A 24232-nucleotide genomic window follows, 5' to 3' on the forward strand; every position below is an offset into this window, starting at 1 on the left:
TGTAAAGAAAATATTTCTTCTAGCACCTGTAATAAATCAGTCACCGCTTCAGTAAGAAATGTGGATGATGTATTAAGGTTATACGGATTAGCAGAAACAGATGTGAAGGTTTGACCTAGTAAATAAAATGCAGTTGGCATATAAGGTGAGGGATGTACAGTTAATTTACTGAAGGACTGATGGTCCTCTGAATTTTTTATTAAACGTTTATGTAGTACTTTAATGGATCCATCATATAATGAGACTTACCAGGCATTGGCCATTGATGCAAAAGCCATCATACTGCACATGGCATGATGTTCCATCCAACACTCTGCCAAAGTTATAATAGAAGTTTTGCCCTTGTGCCAAGCAACTTAGCTCACAGTCTCCTTGTCCTTAACAAGAAACAAACAGTCAGAGTAGATTTTCATATGTTATTGCCTGAGATTATAAAGTTGGAAAGCAGAAACACATATCAGTTTAGTTTAGAGGAATGTTAAAAGTGGTATTATGCTAAATATTTTTAATGGATCTGCCAAACCCCGAAAATGGCACCAGCTAGTCCAGTGGCACAAATCCTCCTCTGCACTTCTAATTTCACATAATCTGCCTTTGTATTGATGTATATAAACCATGCCACTTGCTACTTTGCTTTGAACTGCTACCAAGTACCAATATTTCTTTCCTGCAGAGCAAAACCTATTAAGGCTGGGAATGACACAATTATCCATGGCTCCAAGAGCTCTGGGGTTAATGTAGAGACCTACAGTGCATTCTATGATATGGTACCAAACATCTTCATGCTACTTTGTCCTCATTTTAGGAACCTCAAGTGTCGATCTTTGGAACCGCTTTGGAGCCCCAACAGGTTCATAGTGTGAGACTAGTGTCAGTATTGGATACCAAAAAAGTGTGTTCATGCTTACACTTGGACCTATGCTAAAATTTTGAAGCTTAAAATGTCGAGACACTTGCAAAGGCTTTGCTTTATAACAACAATTATGTAATTAATTATAATACAAAACTGAACTCTGGGAATTTTTTATTTTTTTTTGTAACTTACAATGGTCCAGCTTGTTCATATCTAAGTTCACATCTCACTTCTAGAGGGTTGCTAAGGATTCAGAAAATTAATTGTAGTAGTATGTGCTACTTACAATCAGCGCTGGTCTCTTCCAGTTGTTCAAGTAACTTACCTTCTGTATACTTAAAGTAGATCTTAAGGCAAAACTTTTTTTTTTTTAAATTTTGGATAGAGTAAGGAAGATTTAATAAATTTTAGGACATCTTTGTCCCATTGTGGACATTTCCCTTCACATCCAGTCAAAAAGCCACAATAAGTGAGAGGAAATGCCATCAAATGAAGAGAATCCTTTGGGAACCCCCAGGTCCCCAGAATTAGTATCCTCATTGCAAGATTTCCCCTCTATTACTGGTATGGGGACAACCAAAAACAATGTTTATTTAATCAGCAATAAAAAAAAAAATGCAAATCTGCTCCACATTATTATTTTTAAAACCAAATACACAGGTATTTTAACTACAGATTAGATACATAGTACACAATAGTAATGTTTTTATCGATATGCATCACTGACAACTTTCAGTATTCATATCTTGTTGTCCATGCATTAGAAGTATTTTGAATATCCTTGAAAGGCAAATGCTACATTTAAAACCTAGTGGGGTTTGTTGACTTTTGATTACCTTCTCTATACTGAACATAGGAACTTGTTCACTTGGCCCCTTCGCCATGTAGAGAACAACTTTGTATTCGTCATGCAAGACCTTCTCTGACTGGATGAGGAAAAGAGAGGAGGATGACGTCAAGATCACCACCTCCTCCAATTAGAGAAAGCCTCCTATTCTTTTATAGCACTAACCCCTGAAGGAGCTGGTGGTTTGATTGGGCTTACCGTTACCTTCTTCACCTCAATTTGTGTCTAGGGGTTCCCATGATAGAACGAAATTACGTCATCACGTTCTGAAAGATCGGATTTTTCGACAACTTAGTCCGACCGTGTGTATGCAACAGTTTCGGACACAATCCGTCGGACTAAATCCGACGGATTTGGTTGGCAGAATCTCCGACCGTGTGTACAGGGGCTTAGTGTCAAAGTCAATGATAAAGAACTCTCTTACTATGACTAAATCCAGAGAATAGGCATTCACAGCTGGATGTTCACTCAAGTTGGATAGTCCCTCTCTCACAAGGCCTAGCAACCAACAAGCTTAAATCAGGAACAAGTCTCTGCCACAGACGTTGTTGTAGAACATGTAGGAAACTAGAACTTGTAGAACACTCGTGTGATACCTGGATCTTTCAGCCAGTTCGGCGATACCCACGAGATTGGATTCACTTAGGTACTTCAGCCCTACCAGGCTCTTGCTAAGAAGCCAACCCATGCGTGGCCTTCTTCTGAAGAGTCCTCCCCTGGATAGCTACGAAGTCGCTGGGCCTCTCCATGACCGGAAACAGCACCCGACCACCTCAGAATCCTTTCTTTAGTTTCCTTGCCTCGGGCTAGCCAGCCCCGAGACTTAAAGTCAGGTGGGACCGCACCCCAGGCCATAGCATTCCTGGGGGTTGGTCAGGAGGACCAGGACCGTGGAGTCAGAACATACTTCTGGACAAGAACCCCGAACCACGTGACATCCGCATCTTAAAGCGGGAGTCCACCGGGACTCCACGTTTTTTTTTTTTTTTAAAAGCCAGCAGCTACAAATACTGCAGCTGCTGACTTTTAAAATAGTGACACTTACCTGTCCAGCGCGCCCGCGATGTCGGCACCCGAAGCCGATCTCTAGGTCGTCTGTCGGGTCCTGCCGCCATCTTGAGTATGGGAATCAGGAAATGGAGCCTTTCGGCTTCATTTCCCGATTCCCTACTGCGCATGCGCGAATCGCGCTGCGCAATAAGGACGCTCCCTGCTGCCTCTGGGATCTGTGTGTTTCCCAGCAGGCAGCGGGGCACTTGCGGGAAGGGGCGGGCACTTGCGGAAAGGGGCGTAAGTTACGCCCCTTTCCGCAGAGAGCTATCCCGGAAGTGGGTGCAGTTACCTGGATTATCCAGGTAACTGCACCCCCCTCCCCCCTGAAAGGTGCCGATTGTGGCACCGGAGGGGGGGAGGGTTCCGATGAGCGGAAGGTCCACTTTAGGGTGGACCTCCGCTTTAAGTATCCTCTCCCAGAAAGCACAGCAAGAGTGACACTCCCACTGGGCGGGCTCTGAGAGAAAGTAACCTTAATGCACCCAACCAGATTGTGGTTCCATGCCTGCCAGAAGAGACAGTGCCCCCGGTGACCAGGCTGAACATCCTATAGTCCAGTCAGACTGATGCTGAGGTCAAAATTTGGAATAATTATACCCAAACCAAACTGCAGTTCAGGTGTAACCTTAAATTTCAAAAACACATAGCGCGTGCTCTTCAGGAGTTGGCCCTACACTTACTTACTTAAAAATACAAGACATCTTCTGAATGGCGGAGGTACCAAGCAAGCACCCCACCAGGTTCAGCATACAGAAGACAAGTCGCTCAAGCGGTGCATGGAGGAGATCAGCGCTGACTGTATGTACAGTATCACAGGCTACTACAGTGAATTTCTGCATCCATCCGAATGTGGGGTAATGAAGAATGTAACCAAGCTGGATCATTATGAAATTATTATTTTTTTTGTTAAAAAGATAATTTCCGGAGTTAAACTTTAACCAATTAACATCAAGTTGTCCGATTTACTTTACCTAGTTCCTTTTAAATTATTTTTGCTAATTAGTTTTAATTATTATAATTTTTTTATTATTTTATTTATTGATTTATAGATGGATTTGCTATTTAGCTTATTCAACAAGTATAAAAGAATCATTATTTACCTGACTGGAAAGGGGTCCATTTGTAATAATTCCCCATTAAAGGCTTACTGTTGTATGCAGAACATTGGAAATGCCTGAAATCAGTCACTCCTGATGGACAGTCCTGCACAGAAAGAAAATCGGTCACCGAATGTTAAATTGTCTTAGAGATCTGAGCGCGCCCAGGACAGGAACTTTAAGAACTTACCTTCATGTTACATGCTTGATACTGTCTTATGTCTCCCAGGCAGTCTGGTCCTGCAGCATCTCTATTGAGAAACAGCAACGATTATGAATGAAAGCAGCAAGAGTTAACTTTGTAACCTGAAACCAATATGACATTATCTCGTTACAGAAATACATCTGAAGATTTGAGGACAGACATACAAATTCTTCCGCTGACAACTTAGCAGGAAAGGACATGTTTTCAGCATATAAATAAGAGGCGTCATAACAAAGATAGCTGTCCTAAATAATGAGTTTGTCTCACAAAGAGCACATAGTTTGGCTGTGTAAGATAAAAGACATTTCTTATATTGCATAATGAAAGCCTATAAACTATGTCTTAAGACATGCATCATAAAATTACACCCAATCATATACTTTCCGGTAATGACGTATCCTATAAGCACTTAAGCCCCCAAACACCAATGGGCTTATGAAATAACCAAAAGAGCAATGTCTAAAGGGTAATAACCAAAACCAACTCATTCGCTTTTCATCTCATTAGGTCAGAGCCATTAGAGGGGAGTAAGATTGCTATTGATTTTTATGGGCCATTCTGTTCTCACTTCTAAGTATAATAATGATTAATGCATATATTAAATTGGGTTCTGGTAGGCTTGGAAAGCCAGCTAGCTAGAAGAATTTCCCTTACATTCAGTGCTAGAAATATTAGAAATAAAGTTGATTCCACCATTTGGATGATGTTAACTTCTGACCTAATTTCATGAATTCAGATATCTTGAGTCTAATCCGAAACTCAATGTTATCTTTGGTAGTCTGGATTTCCAAAATGTTTTCAAGAGATGGGTACTAAAGGCTGTATCTGCCCTATATCTGCAGCTGCTTTCTGTGCACCTTTAGATTCACCTCCAGTGCCACCTATGACCCACCCATCTACCATAGTATCCCCTTTCAAAAGAAGTGGTTCCTCAAACCATACGCAAACTTTTTCACATTTGCTGCTATAAAGTTGGGTGAATTTTGATACATGGCATGGGCACCCTGGTCTACCAGTTGACTTCCATACAACCAGCCTGTTGGGTTTTTCCAGATCAATCATCAATCAGTGCCAGCTATAGCCGGCAACACTGATCAGTGTGTTATTATGGGAAGGCTCCCTGCTGTCAGAACACAATACACAGTGGAAAGGATTCCCCCATCCACTGGGGTCATTTTATTTTTCTTTCCCACTGGTGGAAGGGGAAAAAAAGATGAACGTATGGGTTGCCTAACATCCAGTTTCCTGGAACTTGGTTATGATGGACTTTAATAGGTCTTCAAGTTCAGAAATTCCAGATTTCAGAAGTTCCCAATTTTTTTTTATAGAGTTGGCTTTTTCACTGAAGCAACTGATCAAACTTTTCAGAAATTCCCTTCATCTCTAGAATTAGAGCTGCAACAAACTGTAAAACTTAGACTATAGAACCTCCACTTTTGGTATCATTCCAAACAGAGTGCATTACCTCATATTCTGAATATATATATATATTATATTATATATATATATATAAATTAAACAGAACTATGCTAAAAAAAAAATTCCAAAAGAAAAAGTCCCAAAAATTCCACCTGGGGTACTAACCTTTCGGTTGTGTGCACAGACACAAACCCCAGTAATATTTTTCTATTATTATCCACATTTGTAGAAACGTCAGTAAACAAAAAATATGTCTTCGTGTGTTGGTCTGTATGAGTATTATCATATACCGATACCTTACAATACATTGCCGCGTGCGGACTGCAGCTCCCCCTCCACATGTCCGAGAACAAGGAGACCAGCTTTGCCATGAACCCCACTCATTGCTGGACCTCTGTGGTAGACTATGCTCGGGGCCAAAATTGATGACTGTTCCTCTGTGAAACAATGGTCTTTGAACCTACAAAAACAAAAAAAGACAGTAAATCTGCATTCACCTTATAAGTTAAACATTTATATTTATAACTGTAGAACATGAAATGTCATTTGAAATTTGGATTCCACCATTCGTAACTAAAGAAAACTTCTGCCTCCAGAAAACAGTAAACAGCCCAAACATGATTTATATTTGTAGTTCCTTCTTCTCGTAGAATTCTCTCTTTATCACTCAGTGACAGCAGCACAGGGTATATAGCCCCGGGGGTATGCAGTAGACCCAGAATGGATTGAGGCCAATGGTGTTTACATATATACTTAGCAGTGTGAACATGAGAATATGGTCTGCCGGTTCCATCATCCATTTTCTGAAGAGAGAATAGCCTTATCACAAGAGAAAAACAACACTCGTCTTGTGTTTCCAAACCTAGTAAAACATGGATTTGCAGGATGACAAGCCAACAATAAAAACAGCATGTTGGGACAATGAAATAGTGCCAGAAAATGAATGAGGTGGCAACATCAGCTTTATGCACCAGTGACAGGGAAATCAGTCTGCGTTGTGACAGTTCAATAATACGCTCCGAGTTCCACAACCTACAAAAGGGAAACAAAGAAACTGACAGCAGATAATACTCACCTGCTCAGTGTAATATATGTATAATAATACAAATCATGACATTATAAAGCCCCTCTGTGATCTTCTATAGAGTGGGGGCACAAAGGACATTCAAGCACCTATTCTGGCAACCAGCACTTGTGTTAGAAAAAAAAGAAAAATGGAGGAATTTTAGCTGTTTTAAGAATGAGAAAAATAATTGTGCTCATGTTATATAGACCAATTGTTTAGTCAATGGAAAAGAAAAGCAAGGTACCCACATTATTCAGATTTTAGGGTAAAAGAGAGATGGTATAGTACACAGGGGCAATAAAGGTGGGAGTATAATGACTGTACATGCAAAGAGATGCTATTGATAACCAATTTCAATGAAATGGAAGTCTATTCACCCTATACTCAAGGCAGCTGGCATATCCAAAAACAAACAAATGTATACTGTCATTGCCACTGCTAAGTCCATATTTGGCCACAATCCAGAAACAATAGGACTCATTTGGACGTTGATAATGGATTATAATGCAGTACAAAATCCAAGAACCAGTGGCAATAAGAGTTTGGAGTAAGAAAAGGCTTTTGTACCCATTTCCCTTGGCATTAATAAAGTATTCTGTAGCACCGTCCAAGAAAGAGTGCTAGGTGGGTTGGGTAAATTTAGTTATTTCGGTCCCTCTGTAATTAGTGGACTAGAGTGTGATGTTCTGGACTTCAATGGTTGTTGTGAGTTTGATTGCTTCCCCCTGCCTTCTGGAGGATTCTAGAATGTAGTGGGCTAGAAAGGCAAATCAGCAACTTGAATATTTCTGTTGCCTCAGCCAACATGTTGCCTTAGCTTTCCTGTCCAGGAAGAGAAATGTCCAGCCTGAATGGCTACTGCCCTTCTAGGCAGCCCAGCTGAAGTTATACATGTGCTCGTCGAGGCCCCAGCTATACTAAAGCTGGGGGGCCTGTTTTGCTGAGACTTTCTGGAACAAAGTAAGGGATTTCACAGAGGATCTGGTCTGAAGTGTTCACAGGTAGAAATGTCTGACTGATATTGGAAGGAGGTTTTCAAGTATCCAGGGACAGGGCTTTTTTCAGCTGGAACTTGGTAGAACTCAGTTCCGCCACCTCTGGCTCAGTCTCTCTGCCTACCACTATTACCAGTAAACACAGAAGTAACCTACAGTGGAGGTACTAGAGCTGGCTGGGTGCTTCAACTTAGAACAGCAACAAAAGTAAGATATGTGGACGATGGTGGAGCTTTTAGGGAAGTTGTGGTTGCATAGAGAGGTTAGAGCTGAAGATGGGTGAAAGTGGGATGTGAATGGGGGATGCAGAGGTAAGCGGCTGTGAAAGAAGGCTGAACTCTGCACTCTCTTTGTAGTGCACCCCTGTACTCTGCACTCTGTATGTAATGCATTCCTAGCATTTAATGCCCCAGAAGACTCTTCCACTGTTAGTAAAATTTAACCACACTATTAACCCAACATGTAATGAGGTTTGGAGGGTGCGTGTGGGTTTGCGAGGGGGTGGCAATGGAGTTCCTGCACGTATTTTCTGAGAAAAAAAAATCCCTCTCCAGGGACATTGTGACTACAGACCTGAGTGTGAGATCCTAGTGACCATTTGCTGCTACTATCCCTTGTACAGAACTAATGTTCCAGTGCTTGCTTGGACTGGGACAATTCCCTGTCTCAGTGCTGCTCATTCCCTTGGCTGTTACTAGAGGGACTGTACTAAAAATCTTTGACAAGGTGAAGAGTGTCCTCTTATTACTGTACAGTATTGCTAGAGTATCCCAACTCCCTGCATCCCATCCAAGTTTATTCAGCAATATATCTTAAAAAAGAGACAACCCTTAGTCTGTTAATTGAGACATAAAGAATGATTGTTGCTGTGTGCCTGGCTGCCGCTGCACTAAACTGGGAGAGGAACCTGCGGCAAATCAGCAGGTCCTTTTGGGGGTGAGCACTTCACATCTCATAGGAGTTCCAGCATGAAGGAAACACTTGGGGACTGTTCAGGGGAAGGGGAAAAATCCATAGTTTAGAGTTGCCACTAGCATAGGAATATAGAGGAATTCTTACAGTTTAGTGAAAACTATCTATAAGGGCATTTCCCTCACTTTGGACATATTTCCCTTCACTGACTGCCTTGTACCTGTACTCACAACATAAGGAGGAGGAAACCTCTTCAAAGAGATAAAAATGGCAAAAAAAAAAACTGAAAAAAGTTTCTAATTATCTCTACTCGATCAAAAATAAAAAAATAAAAAAAGGTTTGGACTGTAGAAAACTGACAGTAGTTGTAACCATTGTCCACTTTGTCTGGAAGGAAACAGAATTTTGTCTAGAGCTGGAACTAAAAGATTGTTTCCCCTTTAATACAAAACTATAATTGTGTTCTTTTCTAGAATTAGGTTTTAATTCTCAAAACAAAAATATGACATATTGCAGTTTTCAGATTTTTAGATGTGCTGACTGCTTTGGCTTTCTTTTTTCACCTGGTGATCCAGTCTGCATTTTTTTCTTTTTCTTTTTTTTTTAACAGACCAAGATGTACAACAAAAAATCTTAGTAGAGGGTTGAGACAATTTAATACGGAGTTGAAAACTGAACTACCATTATGTTTCTTTAATGTGCATTGTGGGATAAAACTCAAACACACGTGAAAAGACATACAAACTGCAAATAAAGAGGGTCACCGGTTGTCCTTAACTTGGGAGCTCAACTCTGAAAGCACCGTGCTAACCTCTTAAAGTATGCATACTAGCATACTAGCTCATTACGCCTTTTCCCTTACAGGTGTAGAAAAAAAAGTCAGCGGGTTTACTACTGCTTTAAACCTATCCTTAAGGACTCCAAAGCAAGCAAGGGGCCCGTTTCAACAGTAAAAATAAAGTGACAGGATGCACACAGCCTGAGCATGTGGCCCATCATTGTCATGTGATCGGTCTTTCCTCTTATCATGGAGTGTTCTCTGTAATATTACGCAGAGGACACGCCAAAGAACACTGTACAACGGATTTAGCTTTGCGAGTGACTCATAAAATGTAGTGGAAGATTGCTGCAGATAGCTGTGATCGCGCTATGCTAGAGTAGGGGATCTGTTGCCCTCAACTTTCTGTGATTTGTACATCACTTCCTGTCCCTGCTAGCTGGGTCAGAAACTCCACATTGGAGGGCTTAGATATCTTTATAAAAGTGTGTTTCCAGGAAGTAGACAGAGAGAACTGAGCCACATGTCCAGTCCATGGAGTTGAAGGCGTTCTATTTTCACCTAGACCAGAGAGAGTATTATAAACTACTAGGGATGGACCAAAGCACAGAGCAGATAGGCTAGCTCTGATTTTTCAATGCCATACCACAGTTCCTGCCTGGAGAAGTCCCATTCCAGTCTGGTCAGACAACAGCTGGAGGATACCCGTGACCACTAACCATTTCAGAGCTCCAACACAAACACAGACGCCACATACTCAGTGGCCTTTCCAACTGAATTTTGCTGGAACATGCATCTGGCAGTAACCATATTAATAACAAAGTATACCCAGGTATATGTACACGACTGCCCCAAAACTCCTATTGGGCCCTTAGCTATTACCCATTTGTACATTGGATGTATGTACTGTTATTCATTTCTTCTTATATGGAGATGGATTACAATCCCTGGCAGTTGCTTTGCTCCCTGTGTCCTCATTAAGGAGATTCACCCTCTCTATTTGTCCTGTTTACCATTATAACTGAAAGTGAAAGTAAAAGAAAATCCCAAATTTTGGGTTGTCCCCAGAATAGTGATAAAGGGTCAATCTTCCAATGGGGGACACTAGTTCTGGTGACCTTTGCTGATGTGTGGATGCAGCATAGGCACAATGAAGGGCTCATGTTGGAACATTTTTGTGTTTAATAAGTACTTATGACTCATGAATGTGCCCGTTATTGCCCTCTAGGTAACCCCCTAGACCAGGGGTGCCCAACGGAGCCCTCTAATGTGGCCCGCAAACTCTTGCACTGGGATGGCTGGTTGGCAAGCCCGAATTGCGGGTTGCTGATGGCCATCTCAGAGCATCAGTGTTGTGAATGAAGGTGGCGGTAGAGGAATCAAGTGGATACGGAGCAGAGAGGCATAAGCCGCTGATTTCTGTAAAGTATCACCTCCTGTCACAGGCGGAATTATACCCCCTTTTCATACACTCGGTCTGACCAAATCTGTGCCCTCTATTCGCCTCTATGGAGCGGCAGATGTAAACAGACTTGTATTCTTTTACACCTACCTACCTCAAACCTGAACATAAGGGGATTCCTCCCCTTCCATCTGAGGAGATTGGAGGGCCCATAGGGTAGAGTGGACTGTGTCCTTGTCCGCTCTGCATATGCAGAGTCCGCTCATTGTGGCCCGTGACCGGTTTCCAAGTCGCTTAAGTGGTCCTTGCTCTTAAAAAGGTTGGGCATCCTTGCTCTAGACTGCCCAATAGTCTCCTAAATTGCTATGCTTGAATGTGTCTTTGGCAGCTGCTCCTTGTGGGCACAATGCTTAATAATTCCTATGATAAGAGGAGTATAACTTCTTTGGAACTCAAGTGCTTTCAGTAAAATGGCATATCAAGCCAACCAATACATGTATCCAAGAAAACCTTGCTATTACCGGATTAGCTTCTTTGCCTCTAAAGTAAATATTGTTCATTCCCAATCCACAGATCACCTGGATAGTGTGAAGAATAAGGTGGAGTTTGACAAGATTCTGATAGCCATGTACTTTGTACCCGTCTATATTGTCTGAGAGCTTCAAGAGGATGATGACATGTACACTTCTTAAACAACACAGTCAAGTCTGCAACCAGTATTTACTTTCAAGGTGACCTTCTGTCTATGGATATTTTTAGAAAGTACGGTAATTAGGTACTGTGAGTTTTAGATAGCAGTTGAATTATTATTCACCATAATAGGCATACACCGTTGCATACTTGATTCCTTTGTGCAAATTTACATGTTCTGCAAAGCTTCTTCTATTTCCCAATGATACAGCTGTGCATGAGCTGTCCAACCACCCACTGTGGAAGTTATAAAAGGACCCTCACTTTCCCTGCTGGATGTAATACCTGTGATCACACAGAGGGGTTGATTTACTAAAAGAATGGAGACCATCTATTTTGGGAATTGTATGTCAGAAAATAAGGAATAAAGACTTAAAACTGTTCTAAAAGGCAGAAGGTTTGTTATGTTAATGTATTCTCTGCCAAGTACTTACCTGAGCCCCATCTCGATCTAGCAATGTGCATGAGAGTACTCTCAGCTCTCTCCCTCCTCATCGACTCAGACACAGCAGCGGGAGCCATTTGTTCCAGCTGCTTTTAATCACAGTCAATGAGGAGTGAGCAGGGGGCAGGGCCAAGACATGCTCTCTGTGTATTATGGACACACAAAATCAGCTTGGGAGCAAGCAGACACGAGTGCCCCCATAGCAAGCAGCTTGCTATGGGGACGACTCCACAAGGATGAGGGTCCAGGAGCACAGGACTCAAGGGGAGGAGGATCAGGGCTGCTCTGTGCAAAACCATTGCACAGAGCAGGTAAGTATAACATGTTTGTTATTTTTTTTTTTTTTAAAGAATAAAAACTGTGGCTTTTGCAATCACTTCAAAGGCTTTGTCCACCTTTGTGACCCTGTTGTACAGTATGTTACACCCATACTTAGCATGCAACACGGTCACATTCCCAAACCCATCACCCTCAAACTGCCCAGACTTACCTTAATCACTTCTCCCTGAAACATTCTGGTCCTACTCCATAGTTACGTCATCCATTCACAAGGATCTGTGAATGGAAGACTACAAGTCCCATCTTCTACAGTGGCAGAGGATATCAATGGAGCACACGTGTGGTGACTTCATTGCATTTGTAGTGAACTCATCATTTCCTTCAATCCCATAATGGTAAGTGTATACTTCCATATGGACCTGGGGCTAGGGTAAGAGTCTGCAGGAGCCTTTGCATTGCACCCACTATGCACTGATCGCGGTTGCAATGTGCTGCTGCCTTGAATGCAAAAAAAAGTTGAGCATATTTATTCATTTTGTATGAAAGGTGGTTTATGCCTTTAACTTTCCAAAAGCAAACACACAGTTAGCTTAATGAATAATAATGTTCACTAGTTTGAATGCCCAATCACGTGTGAAGGAAAAAAAATAGATTTTTTTCCTGCACATGATTAAAATGAAAAGAGCGTCAGCATATTTACCAAGATAAGTGAACATTCTCTTCCACGTTATTAAATCAATCCCAATGCATCACTGGAAAGTCTGTGTTAGTGACCAAGCTTCACTTGTCAAAGAACTAAGATGAATACCAAATCTGAACTTACGATATGATCATAATTGCATAACCTACATTCTGGGCCGGTGCTACCACTAGGCAAACTAGGCAGCCGCCCAGGGTGCACTGCTGCCAGGGCACCCAGCCACTGGTGTTCCTACTCTCTTCTCTCTGCAGCAAGCAACTAAGGCTCAGCATCAGCAAGCAGCCAACGCTCTGTTCACACAAAGCTATTTTGCACAGATATATTTATCTTTTCTATATATATTTGTATGAATATTATAGTATTTTGATTTTTTTCATAGTGTTTTTTGATATATTGTCTAAATAAAATCATTTTTTATATCTTTACTACACTACATGTCTGACAATCTATGCCTTTAAAAGTCCCACCCCTATGGGGAAAACTTTGTACCACCTGTTTGCACATAGTGTCAGAGGCGCAGCAGCGGAGGACTGTGTCTGAATCTCAGAATTTGGTGTAGCTGTGCATTGTAGCCAATCAGCTTCTAACTTCAGATTGTGTAACCACTTCAGCCCCGGAAGGTTTACCCCCCCCCCTTCATGACCATGCCATTTTTTGCAATATGGCACTGCCTTATTTTAACTGACAATTGCATGGTCAAGTGATGCTGTACCCAAATAAAATTGATGTTCTTTTTTCCCCAAAAATAGAGCTTTCATTTGGTGGTATTTGATCACCTCTGGGGGTTTTTTCCCCGCTAGAAACAAAGACAGACAATTTTGAAAAAATATATATATTTTTTTTACATTACACTATAAAACACATCCAATTATTTTTTTTTATAAATCTGATTTCTTCATCATTTTAGGCCAATATGTATTCTGCTACATATTTTTGGGAAAAAAAATCCCAATACGCGTATATTGATTGGTTTACACAAAATTTATAGTGCCTACAAAACTATGGGATATTTTTATTGAATTTTTAATTTTTTTACCAATAATGGCGTAGATCAGTGATTTTTAGCATGACTGCGACAGTGTCAGATTTGTCCGCTGCAATAAGTGTCACTTTTTTGGGACCAGTCTTGCTAATACAGTGATCAGTGCTAAAAAAAAAAAAATGCACTGTTACTGTACTAATGACACTGGCAGGGAAGGGGTTAACATTAGGGGCAATCAAAGGGTGAAATGTGCCTTGTTTACATAGGCAGACTGCTGTTCTGCCTATCTTGAGATTGATCGGTGTGTCCCGGCGGACATCCCGTCTGCCGGACACACTGACTGGCTCCCGCTGTGTCCAATCACACGGGCCCCAGACCCAGCGCACAAAATCACGTACAGGTACTGGATATTGCGCAGGAGGGCCGCCCTGCCACAGTATATCTGTGTGGGGCGGTCCATAACAGGTTAATAAAGCTTTGGCAATAAAACCTGGAAGCTGGTGCAGAGCTGCACTAAATTTTGCACAGTCCAACTTTAGTAAGTCTCCTACTTTGTGCTTTTTAAATGAATACAAGGAGTTCTATGATTGGACAAGGTGAAGAGGATGGGTGGAGACATCACCCTCTATACTTTGTCCAATCAGAGAACACCTTGTATTCATTTAACAAAATGCAAGATTCTCCATTAGTGGAGGTGGTGCCAAGTAAGCAACCCCTCGGTAGTCGGTGTGCAATGGGGGAGCTGCTGGGCACAGGACCCAGAAGATTGCAGAGATCACTGTAGAACAGCCTTTCTCAACCTTTTCAACACAGAGGAACCCTTGAAATAGTTCTCCTGTCTCGGGGAACCCCTGCTAAAAATTAGACGTCTACAACTCATGATACAATAGTGTTATGTTCAGTGGGAAGAATGGTCTTTACAATTGTGGTCATTGGGAAGAGTTATCTCCTTACAGATAGCTAAAAAAATTAATGGTGTCAGTGGGAACTTCTCAGAGAGGCAGAAGGAACCCCTAGCAACCTTTGGAGGAACCCTAGGCTTCCACGGAACCCTGGTTGAGAATCACTGCTGTAGAAGAACCAACTACTACACTGATTGACAGCTGTCACAGTGGTCCATTTGGCATGAGCTACATGTTCTTACATTGTGCCAAGCTTGACCAATATAACTATGGAATTAGGATCATACCTGGAGTTCAGCTTTAAGGTGTACAAATCCTGGTTACAGTGCCCTTAGAGAAAAGTCATTACAGGATGATCCTGCCTTAGCAGCATACAACATAATGATATTGTGCAGCCTGAACTGACATCTCAATAGTATGTAAGGTTGTTTCTCTTGGAAAGGCTTGGCTGGGCAAATACAATACATACACAGCAAGAAGCATAAGAGTGCTTTTAATAAACTCAAACTATAAATAATATGTAGCCCCTGAGAAAGGGGGAAATATTCTTGCCAAATTGATCAGGCTCTCATTAACTGTACCTGGCAGGAAGATGGGATAATATGAAGGAACAAAACTGCATACAGAGTAGCCAGACATCGATATATCAACCTGGAGGAGAAAACAAAGAAACGTAAATAAGTCTGGCAAACCTATACTATAAATTATAATAAAATTATATATGTAACAAATACTCTTTCAGCGAAAATATAGATTTGTGCTACAGAATAATAAAAATGGGTTTTGTTGTATTATAATTTATTTTCCTGCATGGTCCACCATAACTGGGTCACTTACACAGCAGTTCCTAATTCGTTTTTGTGCTGGATAGCCGGAGAATTTGTTACATCTAGCAAATTTTCCCACCATGGTGTGCCTTTGCTTTGCTTGTTAAAAATTGATTTACAAGGTTTGCAATGCTTGGTTTGTTATAGTTTTCCCAGATACACTGGTGATATTCAGGTTTGAGCTTCTAGCTTCTTACTGTAGATAGATACATATATAGGTGCATCCAGAGGCGGACTGACAACTCATGGGGCCCCCGGGCAATAGGAGATTATGGGGCCCCCGGGCAATAGAAGATTATGGGGCCCCTGGGCAATAGGAGATTATGGGGGGCCCCAGGCAATAGGATATTATGGGGCCCCTGGGCAATAGATTATGGGGCCACACAGTACACACACACACACATAAAGTATACACACACAGACACACAGTATACACACACAGAATACACAAAGGTACTGGAGAGGCGGGGCAGCTATAATCTTGGGATTTTTAAAAATACACAGATTTTTACATACTGTCCCTGGTTTTATTGAGGCTGGCAACCCTGATGGGGCCCTTTAGTGGCATGGGGTCCTTGAGCAGTGCCCGAGTACCCATATGGTCAGTCTGCCCCTGGGTGCATCTCATAAAATGAAAATATCATAAAGTTAATTTATTTCAGTGATTCAATTCAAAAAGTGAAACTCATATTATATTATATAGATGCGTTATACACAGAGATATTTCAAGCATTTCCTTCTTTTAATTTTGATGATTCTGGCTTACAGCTAGTGAAAATCCAAAATTCAGTATCTCAGAAATAAAAAAAAGGATTTTTAATATAGAAATGTTGGCTTACTGAAAAGTATGTCCATGTACAGTATAGTATGCACTCAATACTTGGCCGGGGCTCATTTTGCATGAATTAGTGCATCAATGCGGCGTGGCATGGAGGCAATCAGCCTGTGGCACTGCTGAGGTTTTATGGAAGCCCAGGTTGCATTGATAGCGGCTTTCAGCTTGTCTGCATTGTTGGGTCTGGAGTCTCTCATCTTCTTCTTGACAATACCCCACAGATTAGGGTTTAGGCCAGGCGAGTTTGTTTGCCAATCAGGCACAGTGATACCATAATCATTAAACCAGGTATTGCTACTTTTGGCAGTGTGGGCAGGTGCCAAGTCCTGCTGGAAAATTAAATCAGCATCCCCATAAAGCTGGTAAGCAGAGGGAAGCATGAAGTGCTCTAGAATTTCCTGGTAGTGGGCTGCGCTGACTTTGGACAAAGTTAACCAACACCAGCATATGACTTGGCTCCCCAATTTCATTTGGAAATCAAGGTCCCAGAGTCTGGAGGAAGGGTGGAGAGGCACAGAATCCAAGTTGCATGAGTGTGAAGTTTCCACAGTCAGTGCCGATTTGGGACAAACATTTAATACATTTCTGTATTAAAGATCCTTTTTTTTTATTGGTCTTATGTAATATTCAAATTTTCAGAGATACCGAATTTTGGGTTTTCACTAGCTGTAAGCCATAGTCATCAAAATTAAAAGAAAGAGATGCTTGAAATATATCTCACTGTGTGTAACGCATCTAAATAATATAATATAGGAGTTTCACTTTTTGAATTGAATTACTGAAATAAATTACCTTTTTGATGATATTCAAATGTTATGAGATGTCCTAGCACATATATTTTCTATTGTCCCTATTGAAGAGGCGGGGATACTTATTCTTAGATGCGTTTCACCAACATGATAACCAGCGTCATCAGGAAGAAAGCAGAATATGTGTAAGCAAAGTTCTTCAGTCCAATAACACCCACAGCCGCAATGGTGGACAAACTGAAGCTGCAAAGTGTACCTACAGTGACCCCCTTGGCTTGAAAAATGGATCAAAGGGGAAAGAATAAGCAAGAATGCCCACTGGAAGATGGCCTGCCACATCAAAGAAAAAAATATATAATTCTTTCTTCAGGGATAATGAGATCCTGTAAAAAAACAAAACATTTCAACTAGTCCAAGGGCGTTTGAATATGGCAGCCCAGTATTTTCCTCACTCCAAAAGATGACTGCCGTGCCATCCAGGGGAAAGTACATCCCCGGATGTCTACCTGGCCTTTGGTTTCATTAGATGATCTCAGTATCCCTGCATAAAGAATTATAATCCTTGTTCTTTGATGTAGAGTGTAGTAAGATTTTGCCGTATTCCAGTGGGCACTCTTGCTTATGGCGTCTCTTTTTTGCTATGGTCCTTTTTTTGATCTGAGGGATGGCTGTGGATATGCTTCGCTGCTTCTGCTTGGATGCAAAAAGGATGATAGGATATATATATTTACAGTATGTATAGCAAGTTTGCTAACGCTATAATTAGTATTTAAACTATGTATTTGGTTGGGGTATACCAACTGGAGGCTGGAATCTATTGAATTATTCTACTATAGGAAAAGGACAGAATGGGGAAAACTGTAATTCTACATGAGCAATGTCACCACTCACCAGCTACTGACCTGAATGATCCTGAACAAAGTTCCTAAACTAGTGAATGACCATAAGCATAAAAATTTGCATTTCTTTTTAAAAGGAGTATTTTACATGCATGATGAAGAAATATTAGATGAACTGAGTTTATTCTCTCTTGAGAAGAGGAGATTAAAGTGATTGTAAAGCTTTATTTTTAAAAAAAAACAACAAACGTGTTATACTTACCTACTCTGTGTAGTGGTTTTGCACAGAGTAGCCCGGATCCTCCCCTTCTCGGGTCCCCCCGCTGGTGCTTCTGGTTTCCCCCCAACTCAGTGCCCCCATAGGAAGCTGCTTTCTATAAGGGCACTTGTGCATGCTCAATCCCAAGCTAGGCTCTTTGCATTTATTTAGACCCACAGCCTGGCTCGGCCTCACCCCATCCCCTCTCTCTGCTCACAGCCAAGCCTGTGAGCCGAGAGAGGGGAAAAAAGCTGATGCAGAGTGCCTAGCACTGGACGGAGATCGGGTTTAGGTGAGTATTTGGGGGGGGGGGGGGGAAGCTGTGGAGTCACTATTAACAGTTTTTTTTTTAGTGCAGCTCTAAGGGGTGCGCCCTGGAAACACATCAGCTTGGCACCACTGCAGGATGTATTTGTAGTACGCTTGTCCTACACTGTATGGCATCTTGTGGTTTATGGGCTTTTATAAGTTGCACTCTTGTGAGTATCCATTTTTACCCATTTTCATTTGCCTTCCTGTTTGTTTTTGTAGTTCCACTATGAACAAGTTTTTTTTACCCTAAATGCAGAGAATGCATTAAAGTAAAAATCTTTTACCTTTAGAACCACTTTGATGGGGAATATGATCACCATGTGTAAATAAATAAGTGGTCTATACTGTATAGTGAACTTGGTGTACAGTTATTTACTTGCAGGTCATTACAGAGGACAAGGGGCACTCTTTACATCTGGAGGAAAAGACATTAAACCTCCACATATGGGAAGGCTTCTTCACAATAAGAGCTGTGAAAATTTAGAATAGACTCCCTTAAGAAATAGTTCAGGCCAGATCGTTTTACAAAAGAGCTGGATGCATTCCTAAATGCTTATAAATGATAATATCCAGTTATATTTTAAGTAATAACAGATATTGTTCATCCAGGGATTATCTGATTGTCTTCTAGAGCAGGGGTCTTCAAACTTTTAAAACAAAGGGCCTGTTTACTATTCTTCAGACTTTAGGAGGGTCAATGGCCCACTATGGTCAATGGGAGTAGAAAATGCCTCGGGCTTGGTGTGTCAGTGGGAGTAAAATAATAACATAGTGGCTGTGGTCAGTAGGAGGAGAAACTGTGCCCCTTTGTTGGTATTTGTGGGAGGAATAGAACCCCAACATTCTTGTCATTGGAAGGAATAGGGCTCCATCATGGGACCCACATCAGCATATCATCTGTGTGAATATACACCTATGTTCCAGTTCATTATACTATATTGATGGCTATTGTATGGAGTCACAATATTTATATAATAAGAACCAATGACATATTTTTTGCTGATTGTGGTCTCTATTGATTAATGTACTTATTTATTTTTAATCTCATATTTTGTATGTTTTTGGAATAATAAAATTGTTTAATGGAATTCTGTCTCTTATGCCGCGTACACACGGTCGAACTGTTTGACGTACTTAGTCCGTTGAAACACATTTCAGTGGACAATCCGCTCGTGTGTGGGCTTCAGCGGACTTTTTTAGCGTGCAGTCCGGAGTACTAAGAATTTCGGATTTTCCAAAAATCTGTCCGTCGTACTTTGGTTTCAGCGGACAATACGGTCGTCAGTATGCTAGTTCGACGGACTAAGAATGGCGCATGCCCAGAAAGGATTTACACGGCGGAAGGGTGCTTTGCTGTGTCTTGGACTTCCTATTTCTAGTCCCGTCGTACGTGCTGTACACGTCATTGCGCAAGCTTTCGACGGACTGTTTGTGTATCCGTGTGTGGTCAAGTCCGTTCAGTGGAAACTACGACGGATTGTCCGTCGGATTGTATGACGGACTAAGTACGCCATACAATCCGCTCATGTGTACGCGGCATTACGGGTACCTGTAAAGTCCATAAGTCCCCCTCACAATCTTCCTCGTATAGGGCTCCATCATTGGTGTCAGTGGCAGGAATAGTGCCCCATTGTTGGGATTGATGGAAAGAATGTTGCCTCATCAATGTTGTCAGTAAGAGGCCTTGTATAAATGAGAGGAATACTACCCCAAGGGCCGCATAATCGGAAGCAAACCGCATCCGGCCCTTGGGCCACAGTTTGGAGACCACTGTTCCAGAGGATCAAGAAGGAATTTTTTTGCTCCAACTAGAGCAAAATGAATCACGCGTCATGTTATTTTGCCTTCCTCTGGATATATATGGAAGCTTTATTTTTTTCAGGTTTTTTTTTTTCTATTGGTTGAGCTAAATGCCCTTGTGTCTTTTTTCAACCTGTCTATACGTTTACCTATTCTAAACCCCCAACGTCCAAGAAACTATAGCAAGTTAAATTGCCAACATTGTACATTGTTGTAGACATACTATGAGACACATTGAAGAACATTGGTTTCTCGTACACAAAGAAAATCCCCGAAATAAGAGAAGGGCAAGGAGTACAAGTAATGAGGGGAATAGTTCAAGCACCGTATGTGAAATGTTTAGACACATCATTAGGACTCAGTTCCTGTAATGTGCAGTCATAACAGCCTGTTAGATTCAATCAGCATGAAAGAACTGTTCCTGATTGCAGAGATTAGTCACTGAAGGAGATGCATTGGGAGCTGCGTTCTTTAAATAAGCGTGTATGACTGACAAGGGGAAGTGATGGTGTCAGAAGGGCCCCACGGACAGGAACCATTCAAAAGCATTGAAAAGGTCGGATGACAAATTATCTTCTTTTCTACGATTGCAAAACCATTTTATAATGTTTATATATAAAATTGAAAAATATTGTGAAACAAAAGAAATAAAAAAAATGTCCATGGAACTTCTGAACAATATCCACATGTGGGCATACTTTATTTGAGAGTGCAGAACCGTGGTGAGCAGCAAACCGTCTCAAGCCTTCAATGATCATTGACATTGAGCTGGTAATCCTCAGCCAGTAAAGGCGGATTTCTAGTTGGCTGCTATAAGACACGGCACAATGCTGTTTTTGGAGTTTATATCTCAAGCCTGACGGAGAATTTACCTATAAAGAGCTTTGTTACCGCGGGTAAAAGCCAACTGCATCATCATTCTTCGGGATAGTGAAGACGGACGATCTGCTGCTCTGGCTATTGCTTTCCTGATAGCGGCCGGTTGCAACCGCCGTTGGCCAAAAAAATGTACGTCTAGCTCCTTAGACATTTTTTTAAAGCAAAGGATGAATTAGGGTGAGCCACCTTCATATTTAATGATAGTGTGTTCTAGCTGAAATGTACATAGTTTATGGCCAGGTTAAAGTGGTTGTAAACCCTTACAACACATTTTGATCTACAGTAAGCCTAGATTAAGGCTTACCTGTAGGTCCAAGAAATATCTCCTAAACCTACACGGTTTCAGGAGATATTTGCCGAAAGACAGGCACCGCTGTCTACGGCGCATAGACAGCGGCACGCAGGTGCACTAAGCGCGCTGCGGTCAACGGCGATATGTCGCGAGTGGCGGCTCCAGTGCGCATGCGTGGGAGTGACGTCATCGTGGCTTCACCGAATGACAGCGGCGGAGCAGCCAGACCCACCGAGAAGATAGATGTGCCGGACTACAGGGGGCAGCGGTGACTTCGCTGGCTCCTGTGTCAGGTAAGTGACACATAATGGACTACTATGCATCGCATAGTAGTCCGTTATGCTTTACCTTTGCAGGGAATGAAAGAGGAAGTAAACTCATCATTTAAAGTCAAAGTCTAGGTTTTGTGTTACTTTGAATAGTTCATTTGAGCCAGAACTAAGAAAAGCGCCCGCTGTCAGCGCTATATAAATTGTGTGTAGCACCAGCTACATGCAGTATACAGTGCTGTGTTCTGGCAGTGGTACATGGAAGAGTCTGAATCACAAGATAATAGAAAAATATATATTTCAACTAGATGGCTGCAGCTATCCCCTGCTGCCTCCATGACCGAGAACTGAGTGATCGAGCACTGCTGATCAGTCAGTCGTCAGCCTGAAGACTGCTGGTCACCGGCTTTCTGCTCTGCCCCTCCAGTGCTCATTAGAGCACTGGGCTGTAGAGGGGATGGGAGCGGCTGGTTCAGGCTCTCGGTGGCTCGCTAAGAGGCTGAGCCAGCTGTAGGTCCAGGCTTCTGGGCTGATCCTGACCATATGGTTGGGATCTTTTCAGAGTCTTGAGCTGCTCTGTGACATCAGCCAACAGTGGACTTTAGCCTGCTGTCGCGTGAAACCGGGTCACAGAGGTGCAGTTAGTTCTTAGCTTTGGCCATACTTCTCCTTTAACTTGATCTGCCCAACTTTTTTCTGCTCACCAGCAATCCTAATTGTGAGTGTATTTTATGTGTGGTCCAAGACAATTCCTCTTCTTCCAATGTGACCCAGGAAGGTCAAAATGTTGGACAACCCTGATTTAAAGTATCAACCGTGCAAATTGTCACTTAAAGCGACGCAGTGCCGTTTCACAAAAAATTACTTGGTCAGAAAGGGGGTAAATCCTTCTGGGGCTGAAGTGGTTAAGACGCATTTAGATGCATCAATCGTTTTTTTCTGCCAAAACTGCTGCTCCTGGACACACTGGCAGTGACGTTTTTCCTGCCTTGAAAAGCCACTAAATGCTGCTAAAAGCCTATGCGTGCATGGGCAAATAGGCTAACATGCAGAGGAGTTTAGAGGCAGGAAACAAAAATGACTGATGCCCCTATAAATGCAGAAATGTCCAGTGTGTACACGTCCTTACTCCCTTGAATTCTGTGACACGTATTTACTATGCCCTGCGAGTACGCACTGCTGTGTCACACATGCCACAGAGCCTGCCTTCTGACTTACAGAGGTGCTGAGAGGAGGAGATTTTGGAGGCAGAGTCAGTACAGGAACCACTGTTTGCAGGCAGCAAGGTACCATGGGATATGTAGTCCAGAAATGAAAAGTAAACAGCAGAGGAGTTCAATGAGAGTAAAAGCTTTACCATAGACTATTTCCAACAGCAAGAAACAGGATGCATGAACCAGAACCACTTGCTTTTGCATATTTTCTGGGGGAAATAGTGTTTTGAAAAGATTGGTTTTAATTGCTTGAAGTGATACTAAAACACACACTGTTTAATTTACATTGTCCCTTCTATTTCTGTATATGGATAACGTCACTAATTAAATACCTTAAGTACCTTTTTCCTAATCACTAGGGATGAGCTTCGTGTTCGAGTCGAACGTACGTTCGACTCGAACATTGGCTGTTCGGCCGTTCGGCGAATTCCGAACGTTTGGGCCGTTCGCGTCAAAATTCGAGTGGCGCGCGCGGACCACAATGCACTGCGGTGGCGCAGTGCATTGCTGGCTCATGATTGGCCAAGCATGCTTGGCCAATCGTAGCGCCAGCAGCGAGGAGAGCCATGATTGGCCACAGGCATCCTGCCTGTGGCCAATCATAGCTCAGGCTGTGTAGTGCACGCCCCACACTATATAAGGCCGCCTTTGAGGCGGCCTCGTGTAGTGTGTTAGCATCTGAAGCAGTGGGTGTTCTGTGTACCTTCAACACAGTACACACCAATCGTTTTTGGCTGATTTCCTATCTTGCTGCTGTGTAGTGGTTGTTGTCTGTGCCCTGACCGCAGTATACACCACTATATTCACCTCACCTATATAGCTAGTGATCTAGCTTTAACCACTTAACAACTGCCCATTGCCGATTAACGGCTTCAGGGCGGTTGTTTAACTCTGAGAGGCCGTTAATTAACGGCCTCCCAGAATTCTGCTCTCGCGCGCCCCCTGGGGCGCGCACTCGAGAGCATCCGTGACCGCCGGGTCCTGTCACGGATCACGGTAAACGGCCGCTCGTCGCGGCCGTTTACCACGTGATCGCTCCGTCAAATGACAGAGTGATCACTTGTAAACAAACCGGCGTCATGTTATGACGCCGGTTCCTCCCTCCCCTCTCTGTACCGATCGGTACAGCGGAGGGGAAAGAGATCGGTGTCAGCAGCGATGTGGGCTGCATCTGCAGTGCCCACATCGCTGCTCACCGAATTTAACCCCTCAATTCCCTGCCAATACTCTGCAATACCAGTGCATACTCTGCAGTACCCCGCCATTACTCTGCAGTACCCCGCCATTACTCTGCAGTGCAGTACCCTGCCATTACTTTTCAGTACCCTGCCA

The 24232-nt window shown here is 42.4% G+C and overlaps 1 protein-coding gene across 1 annotated transcript in view; it reads right to left on the reverse strand.

Moving 5' to 3' along the window:
- Positions 1-24232, reverse strand: part of LOC143962683 (ADAMTS-like protein 5) — a 146550-nt gene that overhangs the window by 71605 nt on the left and 50713 nt on the right. The window contains exons 2-6 of the mRNA XM_077472047.1: positions 15207-15276; positions 5771-5934; positions 4041-4101; positions 3854-3956; positions 250-377 (exon numbers count right to left, since the gene is read on the reverse strand). Coding sequence (XP_077328173.1) covers positions 250-377; positions 3854-3956; positions 4041-4101; positions 5771-5934; positions 15207-15276 — 526 coding nt within the window. The remainder of the gene's footprint in view (positions 1-249; positions 378-3853; positions 3957-4040; positions 4102-5770; positions 5935-15206; positions 15277-24232) is intronic.

Source organism: Lithobates pipiens, unplaced genomic scaffold (genome assembly GCF_037356315.1).
Source record: "Lithobates pipiens isolate NorthernLeopardFrog02 unplaced genomic scaffold, aLitPip1_a1.2 Scaffold_8, whole genome shotgun sequence".
Taxonomy (NCBI): domain Eukaryota; kingdom Metazoa; phylum Chordata; class Amphibia; order Anura; family Ranidae; genus Lithobates; species Lithobates pipiens.